General features: G+C 44.1%; 1 protein-coding gene across 1 annotated transcript; it reads right to left on the bottom strand.

Moving 5' to 3' along the window:
• Positions 1 to 4494: 4494 nt before the first annotated feature.
• Positions 4495 to 16278, bottom strand: LOC138083033 (pregnancy-associated glycoprotein 1-like). The gene is made up of 9 exons (XM_068976612.1): positions 16178 to 16278; positions 12066 to 12216; positions 10968 to 11085; positions 10754 to 10872; positions 9349 to 9542; positions 8318 to 8434; positions 6505 to 6646; positions 6321 to 6419; positions 4495 to 4644 (listed from the first exon to the last, which is right to left on the bottom strand). The coding sequence occupies exons 1-9, from the start codon at positions 16276 to 16278 to the stop codon at positions 4495 to 4497; spliced, it is 1191 nt and encodes a 396-aa protein (XP_068832713.1).
• Positions 16279 to 21198: the final 4920 nt, after the last annotated feature.

Genomic DNA, 21198 nt, shown 5'->3' with positions numbered 1-21198 from the left:
TCCTTGAATCCAAGGCAAGGAGCACCACATTTTGAATGAGTTACCAAACATTGTTTTCTAAAAAAATAAAAAACGCTTTTATGCAGGAGAGAGAGCTTTGACTGAGTTTCTTCTCTAAATTTTACTGAGGGGAGTCAACGGGATCTCGAATGGGCTGAGTCTGCAAAAACCAGGTGACCAGCTGCTGGAGGGCGAGGCTTGTGGTAGACATTCTGCACTAGGTGGAAAACGAATCCAGAAAAAGTGCCCCTTCTGGCGTGTACATGCAAAACTATCACATTGTTTCAGCAGATCACTTCAAAGTTGTTTTGGGGCAAGCAAGAAATGCATGATGGGTGGTTTGCTTTTGTCAATTCCTGTGGGTAGTTTTTGCCAATTCCTAAATGTCTGGTTACTTCATTGCATGGTTGGAATCAGGCTTGGGAAAGAAAACTAGATCAAGTCCACACATATTTGGTCATTAAACAGCAAGCATAGGAAGGATTCTAAGGCAACTGTAGGTAATTTAAACATGAGGGGCCAAATGGGGACAGTTTCATTTAACAGGCTGAGATTGGACTGTACATGTTGCCATAGCTGTTGCTATGACAAGTAGCCATAACGGCTACTTCTTGTTACACTGGAGATGTGGGAAACCGAAAAGAGACGAAAAGCCTTACAACTCTCCTTGCAGTGTGATTTCAGGCTAGAAGCAGTTGACAAGGAAAGGCTGAGTGGTAAGGCTGGGGAGGGAGCAACCTGAGCCTGTAATCATTAGCTCTTGCTGGGGCCCAGGAAACAGAAGCATCGGCTCAGTCAGAGTTCAGGGTCAGGGTTCAGAGATAGATGTCATTTGGCTTGAATCAATATTTAGCCTTGGGGATGGCAGCCATAACCTCTAAACAGAAGGTGTCCTTCTCACCAGGTGGCAGAGTAATTCATATTTGTTCCAGACTCAGGAACCCAGAAAGCCCTCTCAGGGCCACTTGTTCTTGGCAGGCACACATGCATCTAGAGGTGGAATTATCATCATGGTGTCCGTTGTCCAGATGAAAAAACCGAGTTTAAGGGACTTAATCAAGGTCACACAGGTAAGCACGTGAAAAGCAAAGCACAAACACAGGGTGAAAGCGAAAGTGAAGTCACTCAGTCGTGTCCGACTCTTTGCGATCCTGTGGACTATAGCCCACCAGGCTCCTCCGTCCATGGGATTCTCCAGGCAAGAATACTGGAGTGGGTTGCCATTTGCTTCTCCAGGGGATCTTCCCGACACAGGGATCTCTTCTGCACTGCAGGCAGACGCTTTAACCTCTGAGCCACCAGGGAAGCCACACATGGAAACCCAGAGTAACAGTCCTCAAATTGTGTGGTTTTGCCCCACATCCACTGGGAGTGGTGGGTGGTGAAGTGTCAACATTGCTTAGGCAGAAGCAAGCAGCATTCAGGCTTAAACTGAAGTCAGTAAGGAAAACCGCTAGACCATTAAGCTATGACCTAAATCAAATCCCTTATGAATTTATAGAAGAGATGAAAAATGGATTCAAGAGATTAGGTCTGGAAGCCTGAAGAACTATGGATGGAGGTTTGTAACAATGTACAGGAGGTGGTCACCAAAACCATCCCCAAGAAAAACAAAGGTGAGAAGGAAAAGGGGTTGCCTGAGGAGGCCTTAAAAAGAGCTGAGAAAATAAAAGAATGGAAAGGCAAAGGAGAAAGGGAAAGATATACTCATGGAATGCAGACTTCCAGAGAATAGCAAGGGGATATAAGAAAGTCTTCATAAGTGAACCCTGCAAGGATTAGAGGAATATAATAGAACTGTGAAGAGTATAGATTGCTTCAGGAAAACTGGTGCTACCGGAGGAACGCTTCATGCAAGGATGGGCACAATAAAGGGCAGAAAAGTCAAAGACCTAACAGAAGCAGATGAGATTAAGAAGAGGTGGCAAGAATGCACAGAAGAACTGTACAAAAACCATCATTAAGACCGGGATAGTGATGATGCTTGGGTCACTCATGTAAAGCCAGATATATTGGAGTATGAAGTCAAGTGGGCCTTAGGAAGCATCACTAGAAACAATGATGGGAGAGGTGATGGAATTCCAGCTGAGCTACTTAAAAAATCCTAAAGAATGAGACTATAAAAGTGCTTCATTCAACATGTCAGCAAATTTGGAAAACTCAGCAGTGACCACAGTGCTGGAAAAGTTTTCATTCAGTTTCCATTCCAATCCAAAAGAAAGGCAATTCCAAAGAATATTCAACCTATTATGCAATTGTGCTCATCTCACTTGCTAGCAAGGTAATGCCAAAATCCTTCAAGCTAAGCTTCAACACTACTGAGAACTTCCAGATGTGCAATCTGGTTTGAGGAACCAGAGATCAAATTGCCAACATCCATTGGATCATAGAGAAAGCAAGGGAATCCTAGAAAACATTACTATCTGCTTCACTGACTATGCTAAAGCCTTTCATGGTTTGGACCACAACAAACTGTGGGAAATTCTTAAGGAAATAGGAATACCAGATCACCTTACCTGTCTCTTGAAAAATCTGTATGTAGGTCAAAAAGTGGCAGTTAGAATCAGACACAGAACTGAAATATTTAAAACTGGGAAAGGAGCATGACAAGGTGTACATTCTCGCTCTGGTTATTTAACTTCTATATAGGATACATCATTTGATATGCTGGACTGCATAGTTCCCAAGCTGGAATAAAGATTGCTGGGAGAAATATCAACATCCACAGATATGAAGATGACACTGCCCTAATGGCAGAAAGCAAAGAAAAACTAAAGAGCCTCTTGATGAGGAGAGGAGATGCAAAAACTGGCTTAAAACTCAACATTCAAAGAACTATTCACAAAAATATACTCAACATTCATGGCATCCTGTCCCACCACATCATCACAAATAAATGAGGGAAAAGTGGAAACAGTGGCAGATTTTATTTTCTTGGGCTCCAAAACCACTATGGACCTTGACTGCAGCCACAAAATTAAAAGACACTTGCTCCTTGGAAGAAAGAAAAACTATAAGAAACCTGGAAAGTGTATTAAAAAGCAGAGACTCACTTTGCTACAGAGGTCTGTAGTGTCAAAGCTATGATATTTCCAGTAATCATGTACAGATGTGCGATCTGGACCATAAGAAATGGTGAATGCCAAAGAATTGAGCTTTTGAACTGTGGTGCTTGAGAAGATTCTTGAGAGTCCCTTATATAGCAAAGAGGTCAAACCATTCAATCTGAAAGGAAATAAACCTGTGAACCCTGCTGACTCAGCTGAGTCATCTACTGAAGGTCTCCAGGTGGAAACAATGGATGCTTCCACTGCAAAAGTGCCTAACCATGACAGCTCCAAGCAAATAGTTTGTAGCCCCACCCCTGGAGAAGCTCAGAAAGGCTGAAGGCTCTGTGTACACTGGATCCTCCGATGCATGGGTTGCATTCTCATCAGCAGCATTGGAGCCCAAGGAAGAGGCATTCTAGGCCCTGGAGTAGGGGGATGGCTCAGGGATCCACTGGGGTCACCACTTACCAGGTAGGACTGAAAAGGACAGTGCAAGCATGTGTGGCAAAGAGCTGGTGACTGGGGTGTAGGAACAAGAGGGAACCAGCTCTGCATGAAGTACCTCACCCAAAATCCCCTGGAGGACATGCCCAGTGATAAGATCATCTGAGATGGGACAAAGACAGTCTATTTCATTATCCTTTATAATTCCTCTGAATGAGGAGGTGGTGGAGTTTGTGTGTCATCACAAACTCTTCCATGGCCTAGACCATTCCCAAGGTGCTATCCTTGGGGCTGCCTCTCCCCAGCTTCAGTCATGTAGTTCTGGAGGAAATGACAATCATGTGTGCTGCTGGGTCAGTGCCAAAGACCATGTAAAGCCAGTCATAAGACCCCAGGTCCCTGCCAGGATGGTTGATCTAAGGCTGTACATGTGATCTGAGGTGGGTCTTTCAGTGAATACCCTTGATTCTGATGTCTACAACCTTCTTTCCTTACTAGGTGATGCCTTCAGGATTTAAAACCCTAGGGCAGGTAGCTTGGACTCCCTCACAAGGTGTAGAAGCCTTAAGGAAGAAAGTTGCCAGGCTAAGACCATCAAAGAAGACCAAACGGAAAGAGCGAGGATGAGAGAGAATTGATGACTTCTGATTGTTGGGTCCACTCACTGAGATCTTTGTATTTGCTCTGATTCTTGTGTCCTGGATTCCCAGAATCATTTCAATGAGTCTCTGTTTTCCTTGAAGCCAGTTGGAGTAGGGCTCCTCTCAATTTTGATTCAGACTTGGTTCTAGATGATTTCTGATCTCTGTATACGTCCCAGATACAAACAGAGGCAACCATTTGTTTCAGCACCATTAAGAGTGAAACCCTTTATTCTTTACTGAGAATAGGGTGTACAGACCACCAAATACAGTTCACCAGCATCATAGGCAAGAGTGCCCTAGTGTGAGTGAGTGTTTGCTTAGAGCAGCCTTACTGATTCCTGAACCACTCCAAGCATTTACACTGCCCGTGCCAGGCCAATCCTGTCATTTCCTCGATCAAAGACCGAGAAATACAGCCTCAGGAAGACGTCACCCAGGATCCAGGTCTCTGTAGATGAACTCACTTTGTTCTCTAGAAAGGCGGTAAAGCAGCGGCCTCTAGAATCCTGGGGAAGTCAGAGACACACACCAGTCAGCATGAGCCCTTACCGGTGACTCCCCACAATATCCAGATCCAGTACAATTATTTGTTTTATTTCCCTCTTTTGGTAAGTATCAAGGGGTTTTCTCAGCAGCATGGGATGTGAGAGTTCATCCAAAACCAGAGGGCCAAGACATGAGGGTGTCATGAGGAAGGGTGTGGTGAGTGGAGGACTGGGAGTTGGGGAAACAGAGAAATGAAAATAACAAAGTCCTACTGTAGAGCACAAGGAACTATATTCAATATTCAGTGATAAACCACATGAAAACGAATGAGAAAAAATATATTTTTTTATGTATATAACTGAGTCACATTGCTGTGCAGCAGAACTTAACGCAATGCTGAAGATCAGCCACACTTCAATATAATTATTTAGAAAAGAACAAGAGTGTCCATAGTTCTTCTCACTCCCTGTTTCTTTCCTTCTGACTCCTGCTCCTTGTTTTCTTGGCAGAGAATGCTGGTTCTCCTCCTGTGTCCCCACATCTGTACTTTATTTAAAAACTTTATTTTGTATTGGAGTATAGCTGGTTAACAATATTCTGAGTTTCAGATGGACAGTAAATGGACTCAACCGTATGTATCCAGGTATCCTGGTCCCAAAGACACCCCTCCCATCCATGCTGTCATATAATTGAGTGGAGTTCTCTGTGCTACACAGCACCTCGTTGTTGGTTATCCATTTTAAATAGAGCAGTGCCCAAACACGTTCTTGAAGACTTAACTCGGGAACTCTGAGAAGTCTCCTTCAGCCCAGATGCAACCTCTTTGGCCACTCCAGGCTTGGGTGGGTAACGTACTCTTGTTCCCCATCCCCACTAGTCAGTCCCTAGCCCTCATCACCCTGAGTAAGTCCCCAGTGCCCCAGTGCAGAGCACCTTGGGATGCCATTTGCATGGAATCCAGTGCAGTTTTGCCTAGAACCAAGCAACCCTCCAGATGGCTCAATGAGTTTGTGGTTTTAGAATTCCTGAAATTCCCTCTCTTCCTGAAAGCCTTCTTTGAGCCCATCAGCCTGCTCTGAACTCTCTCAGGGAGCTGACATGAAGCCTCCACCCTGTGCTGGGGCTTAGCAGTCACCGTGCACCCTTTATTCACATTAGCATCCAACCTCCCCACAGAGAGGTCGGGTACCCCAACTCAGAAAGGAGGCACCTGGCCAGAGCAATGAGAAGATGCAGCTGAGAACTAGGCTGAGCATGTAATTTATCATCCAAAGCAGAAAAACCTTATGCTGGGACATCACACTGACTTTCATCACACTGATTGTCCCCAGCCATTCTCCTTGTAACATGGCCTATTTAAGGGACTGCTAGAGCTGAATTTCATGTTCATGCACCTAAGGGTTCAGATTGAATTGAAGCTCTTAGAGGAGTGTGGACCTTAGTGTTCCCCTCTCCCTGACTCCCACCATGCCATATGGTGTGGTATCTCCACATTTATTTCAGGAAGATCCGTGTCCCACATGGCCCTTTAGTGTCAAGTGATTGGTTTCGTGGGAGGCATTGGCCCCCCCCACCAGGCTCAGCAGCATCTGCAATGGTGTGTCATGGCCTCCAGAGGGCGCCCTCCTCCCAGCAGGAGCCCAAGGGTTCCTGCAAGCTCCAGTTTGAGAACCAACCCTCAGTATTGTCCCCTCACCTTGAGGATGTAAGCTCGACCTGGCACTGGGTAGTTGATGCCGTTGATGGTGAAGATAATAGAAGGCAGGGTATTGACCGCAGAACATGAAACATAGTACTGTTAGAGAGAGAGAGAGAGGTTGGCCCTGGAGATCCTTGTTGTGTGTGGAGACTGGGAGTGAGCCTAGGACATGACCCTTCACCTTGGAACGCCGTGGCGTGGCGCCGATGAGCTTCTGTATCTTTTTTACCAGTTTTTCTGGGCCTTCGATTGCTGATGTCCCAGTGTCAACAACGGCCTCACAGCCATCAGAACAAGCAATAACCTTTCTTCTCATGGTGATGCTGAGAGACAAAGGAAGAAAGCGGGCATCAAGGTCACTCTGAGTCTCACCAGAGTTGTCCCCTTTCCAACTGTCTCCTAAACAGCCTTCATCTCTTGCCCTCTTTTCCTTTGCTCTCGACACAGCACCCTTCCTGACATCCTTGAATGCAGTGCTTGAATACACCAGGATCTTTTGTACCTTGACACAAGCTGGTCTTCCTTCCTAGAAGACTCCACTCCACTTTGAAGAGCAAATTTCTTCGCATTTTCCAGACTCCAGCTTAATTGTATTGTTTTTGGGAAGTCTTTCCCCCAGTGGTTATCAGTCTCCTGTCTTGGTCACTCTCTGTAGACCCTTCCTCATGTCTGCAGCTGCTGCTGTTGCTAACTCACTTCAATCGTGTCCAACTCCGTGCGACCTCATAGAGGGCAGCCCACCAGGCTCCGCCGACCCTGGGATTTTCCAGGCAAGAGTACTGAAGTGGGTTGCCATTGCCTTCTCCTCCTCATGTCTAGCATGTACCAAAGTCACAATTCACTATGTGGGTGAGTCACTTCATGTACATCTGCCTTCTTAGATGTGAGGGCGAGTTTTATTCTCCTTTCCTCACTAAAGTGCCTGGCATACAGTGGATGCCCAATGCTTGTCTGTTCAGTGAATGAATGAAGACTGAGAAAATAATAAGAAACCTCCAGAGAGCTGTATCTGATGGGAAACAAATAACAGGTCACACACAGAGTGAAGATGAAGATTTTCTAGGGAAGCAGATTCTCATAGTAGGGGGAGAGAGGGGCTCCTCTGGGAGAGGGTGTCTCCCAGCACTGCTCCTACAACTAGCTCAGACCCTGAACCCTGGCCAGGAACTACCTGACTAGTCCACAGAAACTCCAAAGGACGGGTCAGCTTTTGTCTGAGGGTATCACACAGAATCTTATTAATTATGCCTCTTGTCCTCAGGTCACTCCTGGATCCCACTTTCCTGATTCTATCTTATAGCCCCTGTCCCACTGTGTGCCCAAGAATGTGGGGTGTCTTTTTATTAGTTGCTTTCACATCTTAAGACTGCAACCAACCTCTTTCCACTGCTAGGTAGCTGCTCCCTAAGAACCAGTTTTCCCCATTTTCTTATGGCTTTCTCTGTTTTTAAACTGATATTTATCTGTACTGAGAACTTCCTATGTCCTAGGTACCCCTGGACTGTTGGTCATCTTATTATAACTCTGTTCAGGCTGGAGAAATTCTCCCTGATCCTCTGTTCACCACACTATAGAGTCCTCTAATCATGCTCCCCACCTCAAAGGGCAGCAGGCGCAGCTCTCTCCCAGCTGCACAGACCTCTCTGGACCCTTTTAGGACCCTGGTCAGAGCCTTGCTCAGAAGGCCTGGGGATTATGAACCCATGGGTTGTTTGTGTATCTATGTGCTTGTGTGTTTGTCTGTATGTGTGTTTCTATGTGTCTCTGTGTGTGCTTGTGTGTCTCTGACTAGCAATGCATGTTTATATGTGTCTCTGTATACGTTTCTATGTGTCTGCTCGTGTGTTTCTATGTGTCTGTCTGTCTGTGTTGTTGTGGGTGGTGTATATGTCTCTGCGACTGTGTGTCTGAGAATGCACTTGTGTGTGTCTGCCTGTGTCCATGTACAGTAGCAGGATCATCACTTGGGCTGACCCTCAGAGGGAGAGGCTTACCGATCCATGTGTACAACCCAGTCGGCGGCTTCGATCAATGGTACCCAGTTGAGCTCTCCCTCATAGTAGCGGTGGTCCACCCCACCAAACATCACCACACTGCCCTCCCGATCATCTCTGTAGAGAGAAGTGATGGGGGTGATCCTTGGAGGACAGTAACAATAGCACTGTCTGGGAGCTGTGCTGGTTCACCCATCAAGGCCCTAATAAGGTCCCCATGTACAGATGCAGAAATCGAGTCTAGGAGAGATTGAAATCCAGACTGAGGTCTGTTACTAGCTAATGAGTGGCATGGAGGAGGTTAGAAGCTGAATCACTTGGCTGGGCTCCACCCACTATGTCTTCTGAAGACACCCTGGACCTCCAGCGACCTCAGACACCCTCAGAGGACAGGATGCTGAAGCGTTTGGCTTTCCCCTTGTCCACCTTGTCATTTTTCAGGAAAACCAAGGCCTGGGAGTTCTAAGTGTGTGGGTTCAGGTCACCCAGAGTTGGCTCCACTGGCCTGTGACCTCTACTGTCCACAGGGCCCCACACTCAGCAGGGACCCACCCTCTGTTCTCCCTGTCTTGAAATGCTTAATATTTCTTGAAAAAGGGACCCACACTTTTGTGTTCCACACTTTCATTTCTCACTCGCTCCACGAATTGGATAGCAGGTCCTGGGCTCTCAGTGAAATGCTAATGAGGAAGGAAAGATATCCACCATCATTCTCCTTCCTTCCTTATCAAATTCATAAACAAATCCTAATGCCTTTCCTTCAACTTGTTTCCTGTTGCATTCCATTAGCCTTCTTCCTCACTCACCCCCCTAGACAATGTTACTGGTCTTGAGCCCAGGAGTAGGGTTGTGTTCCAATAACATTTTATTTATAAAAGCCAGGGGTGAAGCCAGTTGGGCCCTGGGGCCATAATTATCCTGGGCTAGATTGTCTCTCAGGATACTTCTCTATCAAGTGTTCTATAATTTTCATGCAATTGAAAGCATCTTACAGCTAATTTGGAGAAAGGGATCATCCATCTCAGACTTACTTGCTCAAGTAGAAGGCAAAAACAGGCTCAGATATGGCACCTTCATTCTTCAGCTTGTCAAAGATGGGGATGGCTCCAGAGATGGAGATGTTGGGGTAGTTCAAGCCCAAGATACCATCATAATTTCGGCCCTCCAACCAGTTTTCCTTCACAGTTATACCAAACGGCTGATCAGTACTTACAAGGTCCCCAATCTGTGGGAGAGAATAGTGTTCCCACTTACAGATACGTGAAGTGGGGCCAGGACTGGGCTGGGGTGCATTACCATTATTTCCTCAGAAAAGAATTGAGGCTGAGCTATGTCTTTCATGGCCCACAGAGGGTTAGACCTAGCTGGGACGGGAATTTGGGCTACATTTGAGAGGCTGTGAATTTTAAAACATCTTCCACTCTGAAAAACACCACCTGAATAAGTCAAATTGGCCTCGTGGCTTCTGTGCAGGTGGGGCAACCAAGAGTCAGGCCAGTACCCATTGGTGCCACCTTATGGACAAAACAATCGAGAGCAAGAGAGCCTTCTCTTTGGCATCACTGTGACCTAATGACAGGAATGGACTGCATTCTCTGTAAGGTACTGTGGATTCTGCATCTGTCCAGGAAGACAAAACCAAAAACACAATCTCGCTTGCAAGAATCTATGAAGTTATTACCTGGGTAATTCACTTTTGGGGATATTTGTATATTTCTGTGAGTGTGTATGAGAGAGAAAGAGAGAGAGGGGAACTACTCAACTATTTTGGGGGAGACAGGCCATGGTTTATTAGACTCTCAAGGGTCCTCTAGAGTGAGAACTCATTAATCATGCCCCTTGACTTCTCAGGCCCCCAGTTTCCCACTCTGGATATCTGAAGCCCTAGACTGCCCCCCAGTAACCCCAGATCAGTTTTATCCTTTCCCCAAACACCCTACAGCAACTTCAGTCCTGAAAAGACAGCCTAACTCCACCTTTTACCACATGTGTGCCCTCAGCAAGGCCCTTACTGTCTGCACCTCAGTTTCCTCATATGTCTCATGAGCTAGTCAGAGTAACTGCTTTGTGGGATATAGCAGTAATCCTGCTATGTTGCAGGATTTAACCAGTTACCACCTGAAAGTGCCTGGAACAGTCTGTGAATATATAAGTGGCTTTTATCCCTTCTTCTCGCTCCCAGCAAAATGAACCTTGAACTGCTCATGGGCAGAGGAGCTGCAAGTCCACACCTCAAGCCACTCTCTGGGTTAGCTAATTTGTTTGCTCGTGTGTCACCATGAGCACTGCCTCCCCAGAGACATGATCCTGTGGATAAGATGGCCAATATCTGTGAGAGTTAGGCTAGGAAGGGTCCTGCCAGATGGACCTGCATCTGTTTTGCAAACAGTGGTCACTCCATAGCCAGTCCTGACTCAGCATTTGTTACACTGTTACCCGAACTGTGTCATGAACAACAACTGCTTTAACTCTCCCGGATCCATAGCTGATCCTGAAGGTCTTATTGGTAGGCCGGAAGGTGGAAGACTGACGATGTCTGAATTTAACATGTGTAGCTGCAACACAAGAGATGAGTGTCATTAGGTGCCAAGGATGAAAACAGGGTGACAGGGCAAGTGAAGGATGGTCCGGGTATGGGGTCTGTACTCACCACAGACTCGACTAGTGCAAAAGTCGGATGCCACCCACAATTCAGATGAGCCTGTGTCAAAGACAACCTGGAATTCCTGAGGGGGTGTTCCAATGGTGATGTTACCCATGTATTGCATCTACAGGGAGAAGGAGGGAGTGGGTTAGTGCAGAACTGACTACCCTCTATTCCCACACTGAGGCCTCCCTCTGGGTATCACATATCTCTTGAGATCACTTTCTAACCACCATGCAGCTCACAGGCTTTGGTCACAGACGTATCTGCATTTGATATATTTTTCCTGTGCTACATTGTATGCAGGATATTGACTCTACGACCAGGCGCTGAAGTGGTACCTCCTGCATGGGAAGCCCAGAGGCATACACAGTGGGCCTCCAGGACTGCTGGACACCCATGGAATTCTGGTGCCTTCATTTGAGAAGCTCTGTAGTCTCTTCAAAGCCAGCTTTAGCATCGCTTCTCCAGGAGGTCCTTCCTGATCAACCTCAGCCACTCCCTCCGAACTCAGACTACATCCAATCAACAGCACACAGTTGACCCTTTCATTTGACGTGTATTTACTCTTTGCCTATCTCTCAGGCTGGCATCGGCATTCTTCAAGACATCTTGAAGACAAAATAAACCCTTTTTCTAATTTAAAAACAGGAACCACAGTGATTCTTATGGCCATACTCAGAATACAGGTTCAGTAACTTTTTACTGCTGTCGTTCTTGCATCTGTGGCAACTGAATTCCCCTACCTGGGGATACACAATTGCTTTGCAGTTGGTTCTGCCTTTTGATAAGTGATGGTTCACTCTTCATCTGTAACTGAGTGGCTACTTAGTTCAGAAGGAACTATCGCACTCAAACTAATGACACATCTTTCACACACAAATGGATGTTTACCTGTCACCTGGTAATTGCCGGGCCCAGTCACAAAGAACAACAGTTGAGGATGAGAGTGCCTTCTCCTCTGGGTGGGGTCCCTGTTTCCCACTGTCTCTGCCTTCTGCAGGAACACAACCCCATCATCCCACCTAGCACCTCCAGATGAGCCCCAGTGTCAGGCTAGACCACCAGGGGGCGCTGTGAGCACCATCCTCCCAAAATACTCACATCCCTGATGTTTCTCAATGGGTGAGTAGTTAGATTTGAGCCACGAAAAGAAATTTGGGACAGTTTGTAAGTATGCTCCTTCAGGAAACTGTTCAGTATGTTTTTCCCACTGATGGTATTTCTCATGGTCTTCACTCTCCTTAGAGGTATTCTTTCACCGAGCATCCGACAAAGAAAACAAAGAAAATGCTACAATTAGCTGTCAGTGTTAAGGTATAACTGTCATTGTAATGTCCATGTGTATTTTCTAATCATTTTTATGAGGCACCTTATTATCAGAAGTTTATGCATATACCATGGCAAAGACATAGATTGAATACAGGTTCTGTTCTGCAATTTTGGGTAAGACATATGACCATGTGTGTCTCAGTCTTCCCTTTGGTAAAATGGTGGAATGTGCAAATACAAACCCTCCAAATAGAACATCTTGGTGATAAGTGAAGTGATGGATATAAGGTACCTGATAAATAGGAAGCCTCACAATGACATCCATTAGCATTGCTATTGCCATTCCACTCATTCCTTCTCATAGAACCTCAAGGAAGGAGGTAGAAGGGGGACTCTTATCCTCTTTTACAAGGGAGCAATTTGAAATGGAAAAAGTTTCTAAATTGGCTGTGGACACACTGCTTGTCAGGTACAAAACAGTGCAAAACAGTATATCTTTCTCCAAGTTGAAAGAGAAGAGAGAGTTGAAAGGAGAATGTAAGATATAAGGAACAAGTAAGGGAAATTCAGAGGCTTGAGAAGGAAGTAAGAGTCAAATGAAAAATTAAAAGAAAACAACATGAAGAGAAATACACTCCCAGTGACTTCCAAAGAGATGGAGAGATAAATGACAGCAATACAGAGGTACAGACATAGATATAAACTCACTGAAATAGACAAGGAAAAAAGAGGACATGTTGAAAAAAAATGTAAACAAGTGCTATTCCACAGGACCACAACATCTGCATAGACTGTGCACTGAACAGTTGCAAGGAGTTGCATTTTCAATAGGTCATGACATGACTGGACCCAAAGATTTGTGCAACCCAAATCTACACCAAGACCTTGGGATCCACAGTTCCTATAGCAAGTTCAGTTCAGTTCAGTCGCTCAGTTGTGTCCGACTCTTTGTGACCCCATGAATTGCAGCACGCCAGGCCTCCCTGTCCACCACCATCTCCCGGAGTTCACTCAGACTCACATCCATCGAGTCAGTGATGCCATCCAGCCATCTCATCCTCTGTCGTCCCCTTCTCCTCCTGCCCCCAATCTCTCCCAGCATCAGAGTCTTTTCCAATGAGTCAACTCTTCACATGAGGTGGCCAAAGTACTGGAGTTTCAGCTTTAGCATCATTCCTTCCAAAGAAATCCCAGGGCTGATCTCCTTCAGAATGGACTGGTTGGATCTCCTTGCAGTCCAAGGGACCCTCAAGAGTCTTCTCCAACACCACTGTTCAAACGCATCAATTCTTCGGCGCTCAGCCTTAACAGCCCACTCTCACATCCATACATGACCACAGGAAAAACCATAGCCTTGACTAGATGGACCTTAGTAGGCAAAGTAATGTCTCTGCTTTTGAATATGCTATCTAGGTTGGTCATAACTTTTCTTCCAAGGAGTAAGTGTCTTTTAATTTCATGGCTGCAGTCACCATATGCAGTGATTTTGGAGCCCCAAAAAATAAAGTCTGACACTGTTTCCACTGTTTTCCCATCTATTTCCCATGAAATGATGGGACCGGATGCCATGATCTTTGTTTTCTGAATGCTGAGCTTTAAGCCAACTTTTTAACTCTCCTCTTTCACTTTCATCAAGAGGCTCTTTAGTTCCTCTTCACTTTCTGCCATAAGGGTGGTGTCATCTGCATATCTGAGGTGACTGATATTTCTCCCAGCAATCTTGATTCCAGCTTGTGTTTCTTCCAGTCCAGCGTTTCTCATGATGTACTCTGCATAGAAGTTAAATAAACAGGGTGACAATATACAGCCTTGACGTACTCCTTTTCCTATTTGGAACCAGTCTGTTGTTCCATGCCAGTTCTAACTGTTGCTTCCTGACCTGCATACAGATTTCTCAAGAGGCAGGTCAGGTGGTCTGGTGTTCCCATCTCTTTCAGAATTTTCCACAGTTTATTGTAAAGGCTTTGGCATAGTCAATAAAGCAGAAATAGGTGTTTTTCTAGAACTCTCTTGCTTTTTCCATGATCCAGAGGATGTTGGCAATTTGATCTCTGGTTCCTCTGCCTTTTCTAAAACCAGCTTGAACATCAGGGAGTTCGCGGTTCACGTATTGCTGAAGTCTGGCTTGGAGAATTTTGAGCATTACTTTACTAGCATGTGAGATGAGTGCAATTGTGCGGTAGTGTGAGCATTCTTTGGCATTGCCTTTCTTTGGGATTGGAATGAAAACTGACCTTTTCCAGTCCTGTGACCACCGCTGAGTTTCCCAAATTTGCTGTCATATTGATTGCAGCACTTTCACAGCATCATCTTTCAGGATTTGAAACAGCTCAACTGGAATTCCATCACCTCCACTAGCTTTGTTCATAGTGATGCTTTCTAAGGCCCATTGACTTCACATTCCAGGATGTCTGGCTCTAGATGAGTGATCACACCATTGTGATTATCCAGGTCGTGATGATCTTTTCTGTACAGTTCTTCCATGTATTCTTGCCACCTCTTCTTAATATCTTTGGCTTCTGTTAGGTCCATACCATTTCTGTCCTTTATCGAGCCCATCTTTGTATGAAATGTTCCCTTGGTATCTCTAATTTTCTTGAAGAGATCTCTGGTCTTTCCCATTCTGTTGTTTTCCTCTATTTCTTTGCATTGATTGCTGAAGAAGGCTTTCTTATCTCTTCTTGCTATTCTTTGGAACTCTGCATTCAGATGCTTATATCTTTCCTTTTCTCCTTTGCTTTTCACTACTCTTCATTTCACAGCTATTTACCTCCCCAGACAGCCATTTTGCTTTTTTGCATTTCTTTTCCATGGGGATGGTCTAGATCCCTGTCTCCTGTACAATGTCACGAACCTCATTCCATAGTTCATGAGGCACTCTATCTATCATATCTAGTCCCTTAAATCTATTTATCACTTCTGCTGTATAATCATAAGAGATTTGATTTAGGTTATACCTGAATGGTCTAGTGGTTTTCCCTACTTTCTTCAATTTCAGTCTGAATTTGGTAATGAGGAGTTCATGATCTGAGCCACAGTCAGCTCCTGGTCTTGTTTTTGTTGACTGTATAGAGCTTCTCCATTTTTGGCTGCAAAGAATATGATCAATCTGATTTCAGTATTGACCATCTGGTAATGTCCATGTATAGAGTCTTCTCTTGTGTTGTTAGAAGAGGGTGTTTGCTACTACCCTTTGCATTTTGTTGGCCAAACTCTGTTGTCTTTGCCCTCCTTCATTCCACATTCTAAGGCCAAATTTGCCTGTTACTCCAGCTGTTTCTTGACTTCCTACTTTTGCATTCCAGTCCTCTGTAATGAAAAGGCCATCTTTTTGGTGTGTTAGTTCTAAAAGGTCTTGTAGGTCTTCATAGAACCATTCAACTTCAGCTTCTTCAGTGTTACTGGTTGGGGCATAGACTTGGATTACTGTGATATTGAATGGTTTGCCTTGGAAATGAACAGAGATCATTCTGTCGTTTTGAGATTGCATCCAAGTACTGCATTTCGGACTCTTTTATTGACCATGATGGCTACTCCATTTCTTCTGAGGGATTCCTGCCCGCAGTAATAGATATAATGGTCATCTGAGTTAAATTCACCCATTCCAGTCCATTTTAGTTCACTGATTTCTAGAATGTCAATGTTCAGTCTTGCCATCTCTTGTTTGACCACTTCCAATTTGCCTTGATTCATAGACCTGACATTCCAGGTTCCTATGCAATATTGCTCTTTACAGCATCAGACCTTGCTTCTATCACCAGTCACATCCACAGCTGATTATTGTTTTTGCTTTGGCAAGTTACTTATCAATAAGTAAGAGATGAACTTTAAGACTCTTAGGGAAAGATTCCATTCCCTTCCAAACCTGATGGTTGGAAGAATAATCAGATAAACAGAAAAATCCGAGAAAGAAACATGATGTGGCTTACAGTCCCCATACTTACTTGACTATGCACTCTGAGAAGGCCGCCAGCCCGAGGAGCACAAGCCACTTCATGCTTCTTTCCTGGCTCCAAGTACTCAGGGAAGTTTGGGTTCTTAGCATGTAGTGGTGATCAGGACCCCCTAGTTATATTTGCTCTGACCTACCCTAGTTTTCCCCTTTAGGCCACTAAAAGATCTGAAAAAAACACAAAAGTCTCGATAAAATCTTTACCTTCATCAGTGTCCTTGTTGAGTGGCCTTTGAAGTTTTTCAGAATACAGAGAATTGAACTGTAATCTCTTCTTTGAAGCTTGGCTGAAAAATCAAACTGACCAACATGGACATCTAAGTGTAAACTCTATTTGCGACATGCAGGCTTAGTTGCTCAGTGGCATGTGGGATCTTAGTTCTCTGCAACTTAGTTCACAGGAACAAAACTTTGCCATTTGCAAATGCTTTGCATTGCAAAGTAGATCCTTAACCACTGGACCGCCAAAGAAGTCGCTATATTTACCTTTTAATACATATTACATGTTTATCATTTTGGGTACTGTTCATTCCCCCTGCAGATCCAGATTTTCACTTGGTTTTAAATTCCTTCTGACTTGAAACCTTTAAAAAAACATTTATTACATTGGTCTGTTGGTGGTGATGCAGTCTTGTAGTTTTTGTATGTCTGAGAAATTATTTTATCTTGTTTTTGATATGTATTTTTCTTGGGTATAGAATTCTGAGTCATCTCAGCATTTAAGATGTGGTGCCAGTGTCCTCTGGCTAACATTGTTTCATTTGCCTAATCTGCTGTCATCCCCATTTTTTTTATCTACTGTGTCTGCTTTACCTTCTGGTTACATTTCTTTGGTTGATTGTCTTAAACCATCAGTTACGAGGTGCCTTTGTATAGTTGTCGTATTTCTTGTCATTGAATTCATTGAGCTTCTTTGTTAATGGGTTTAAAGCTTTCATCATTCCTGGAAATTTTTCAGCCAGTAATTATGAAGTTCTTTGCTCTATTCTCTTGTCACTCACTTGCTGTGAGATTCTATTTACATATATTTTAGCACTCTTAAAGTTACTTCAAAGCTCTCTGATGCACAATTAATTATTTTCCCACAGTCTTTGCATTTCTATTTCACTTGTCTCTGTTTAACATACTCAATATTCTTCAGCTTCATGAATATAAGGATTATTGATGTAGTAAGCATTTTAATGTCCTTCCCTGCTAATTATGTCATATGTATTTTACTTGTGTTTTTGCTAATTGATTTTTCCTTCATTATGGATATTTTCTTGCTTCTTTACACATCTGGATTTTTCTCCTTTTAAATTTATTTATTTATCTTAATCAGAGGATAATTACCTTACAATATTGAGATGAAACTAGGACAAATACTTTCACAATTTACATGGAAATTTTAAATTGGATTGTGGATGTGGCCACTTTACCTTTGGATGCTGTAACAAATAAAAAGAGAGGCAAAAGAAGTAGGGACAGAGATCCGTTCCAGGAAGGGAGTCTTTAAAAAGAGAGAAGTTTCCAAACATCAGGACACACTCTCACTGCCGAGTCTATGGCGAGCCTTAGAACCTCAGAGGACAACATAAGTGAGAGGAAAAACAAATAAATAATTTAAACCCACAGATTACATGCCCAACTGTAACTCCCAGCAGAGAAGCAGCACAGACGCCTGCATCCGCCTCTAGCAAAAGGAGGCTGGGCAGGGAGGTGCGGGCTATATTGCTTACAGTAAGGACTGGGCCTGAATGCCCTGAAGGCAATCTGAGGGAACTAACTTCAGATAGCATACCAGACCCTGAGATAGCTATCGAAGTGAAAAGCCCTAAGATAAGACACTGCCAGGCCCGCTCACAGAAAAAAGGACTGAGCAGAGCTAACCAGCTGTGGACCGGCCCTTCCCCTGCCAGAGAGAGAGGAGTGAGGGCAGCCAGAGCCGGAAGGGGGCAATCACAGCCCCAGAGAGGCATCATCTACCAAACTGCAAGCAGGTTTCATTGCTAACCAAGATTTCTTCGGATTCTGGGTGGTCAACATCTGCCTGAGAAGGTGTGTCGGTTGTACACCCAGAAAACTGAGCAGCAGGGAAGGGAGAGGCAATAAGTCTCAGCGACTGTGCTCACCAAACACCTGGTCTCCTGAGCGGCTCAGACCTGGGAACGGCACAAAACGCAGGTCAAACCGAGTCTGCACCTTTGAGGAGTACCCGAGTACCTGAACCTGAGCAGCTTAGACTGGGAAGTGCATGCAACCCAGGACCCACCTCAGACAATTCCCGGCAGAGCAACCTAGAGCCTGAGCAGTGTAGACAGGGAAAGCATACACGCCGTGAGCGGGGGCAAATGCAGTATGGCTGAATTACCGCCATGACACAGCCAGTGTTATCTATTGGCAACGTCCCTCCCTCTCCACAGCACGACTGAATAAGTGAGCCTGAAAATTTGTCCACCACCACCCCATTGGGTCAGGGCAGAAATTATACACTGAGGAGACCAGCAAACAGAAGAAGGTAAAACAGAAGGAACTGCCCTGAAAGTGACAGGTGCAGTAGATTAAAACCCCACAGTTAGCACGGACTACATAGGAAGGGGCCTATAGATCTTTAGAAGTATAAGCTGGATGAAGGAACTATCTGAAAGTGAACTGACCCCACACTGTCCACAACAACACCACAGAAAGTTCTAGATATATTTTTACTATTTTCATTCTTTAAATTTAATTTTTTTAATTTTTAAGACCTCTACTACTCCTTAATTTTCTTTTTTATAACCTACTATTAGTTTGAAAAAGAGACCCTATTTCTTAAAGCAAAATTCATATATATATATATGTATGTATATATATTATCATTTTTGTGACTTTGTTTTTTTCCTTTAATATTGTATTTTTGAGACTCCAAATCTACTCTAGATTTTTAATCTTTGCTTTCTGGTATTTGTTAACAATTTTGTACCTTTAAGAACCCAATCTTCAGTAATCATTTTTACTTGGGAGTGAGATCACTGGCCTGATTGCTCTCTCCCCCTTTGGATCTCCTTTTTCTCCACCAGGTCGCCTCTATCTCCTCCCTCCCCGTTCTCTTATCTACCCAACTCTGTGAATCTCTTTGTGTGTTCCAGACTGTGGAGAACACTTAGGGAACTGATTACTGGCTGAATCTGTCTCTCTCCTTTTGATTCACCTCTTTATCCCCCTGGCCACCTCTGTCTCTTTCCTCCTTCTTTTCTTCTCTGTATAACTCTGTGAACATCTCTGAGGGATCCAGACGGTGAAGAGCACATAGGGAAGTGATTACTGGCTAGCTTGCTCTCTCCCCTTTTGATTCCCCCTCTTCTCCTCCTGGTCACCTCTGTCTCTATCTTCCCTCTTCTCTTCTCTGTGTAATTCTGTGAACAACTCTGAGGGATCCAGACTGTGCAAAGCACGTAGGAAGTGACTACCGGCTAGTTGGTTCTCGCCTGTTTTGATTACCTCTCTTCTACTCCTGGTCACCTCTATCTCCCTCCTCCCTCTTCTCTTCTCTTCTCCATGTAACTATGTGAACCTCTCTGGGTGTCCCTAAGTCTGGAGAACTTTTCATCTTTAACCTAGATGTTTTATCATTGGTGCTGTATAGATGGAGAAGTCTTGAGGCTATTGTAAGAAGAAGATGGAAAACCAGGAGCAGGAGGCTTAAGTCCAAATTCTGAGAACACCAGAGAACGCCTGACTCCAGGGAACATTAATCAACAGGAGCTCATCAAATGCCTCTATACCTACACTGAAACCAAGCACCACCCAAGGGCCAACAAGTTCCAGACCAAGACATACCACACAAATTCTTCAGCAAAACAGGAACAAAGCCCTGAGCTTCAAAATACAGGCTGCCCAAAGTCACTCCAAACCCACTGACATCTCATAACTCATTACTGGACACTTCATTTCACTTCAGAAAGAAGAAATTCATCTCCACCCACCAAACACAGACACAAACTTCCCTAACCAGGAAACATTGACAAGCCACCCATCCAACCCCATCCACAGTGAGGAAACTCCACAATAAAGAGAACTCCACAAACTGCCAGAATACAGAAAGGCCACCCCAAACACAGCAATATAAACAAGATGAAGAGTCAAAGAAATACCCAGCAGGTAAAGGAACAGGATAAATGTCCACCAAACCAAACAAAAAAGGAAGAGATAGGGAATCTACCTATAATAGAATAGAGATAATAGTTGAAAATTTCCCTAAGTTGGGGAAGGAAATAATCAGGCAAGTCCAAGAAACCCAGAGAGCCCCAAAAAGGATAAACCCAAGGTGAAACACCCCAAGACACATATTAATCAAATTAACAAAGATCAAACACAAAGAACAAATATTAAAACCAGCACGGGAAAAACAAATAGCACACAAGGGGATTCGCATAAGGATAACAGCTGATCTTTCAATAGCCACTCTTTAGGCCAGGAGGGAATGGCAGGGCATACTTAAAGTGATGAAAGAAAAAAACCTACAGCTCAGATTACTGCACCCAGCAAGGGTCTCATTCAAATATGAAGGCGAAATCAAAAGCTTTACAGACAAGCAAAAGCTGAGAGAATTCAGTACCACCAATCCAGCTCTCTAACAAATGGTAAAGGGCTTCTCTAGACTGGAAACACAGAAAGGGTGTATAAACTCAAATGCAAAACAATAAAGTAAATGGCAACGGGATCATGCTTATCAATAATTACCTTAAATGTAAATGGGTTGAATGCCTCAAACAAAAGACAAAGACTGGCTGAATGGATACAAAAACAAGACCCCTATATATGTTGCCTAGAAGAGACCCACCTCAAAACAAGGGACACATTCAGACTGAAACTGAAGGGCTGGAAAAAAATATTCGACACAAATAGAGACCAAAAGAAAGCAGAAGTAGCAATCTTCATATCAGATAAAATAGACTTTAAAACAAAGGCTGTGAAAAGAGACAAATAAGGACACTACATAATGATCAAACTACCAATCCAAGAAGAAGATAAAACTATTTTAAATATAAATGC

This window comes from Capricornis sumatraensis, chromosome 8 (genome assembly GCF_032405125.1).
Source record: "Capricornis sumatraensis isolate serow.1 chromosome 8, serow.2, whole genome shotgun sequence".
Classification (NCBI taxonomy): Eukaryota; Metazoa; Chordata; class Mammalia; order Artiodactyla; family Bovidae; genus Capricornis; species Capricornis sumatraensis.
The sequence above is the reverse complement of the archived record's forward strand: the minus strand, read 5'-3'. Positions and strand labels throughout refer to the sequence as shown.

Coding starts and splice junctions, on each gene's coding strand:
- LOC138083033 (XM_068976612.1), bottom strand. CDS start 16,278: ATGCTAAGAACCCAAACTTCCCTGAGTACTTGGAGCCAGGAAAGAAGC. Junction 10,873..10,967: donor TTGCACTAGTCGAGTCTGTG/GTGAGTACAGAC, acceptor CTTGTGTTGCAG/CTACACATGTTAAATTCAGA. Junction 9,543..10,753: donor TTGTTCATGACACAGTTCGG/GTAACAGTGTAA, acceptor TCTCTCCCACAG/ATTGGGGACCTTGTAAGTAC.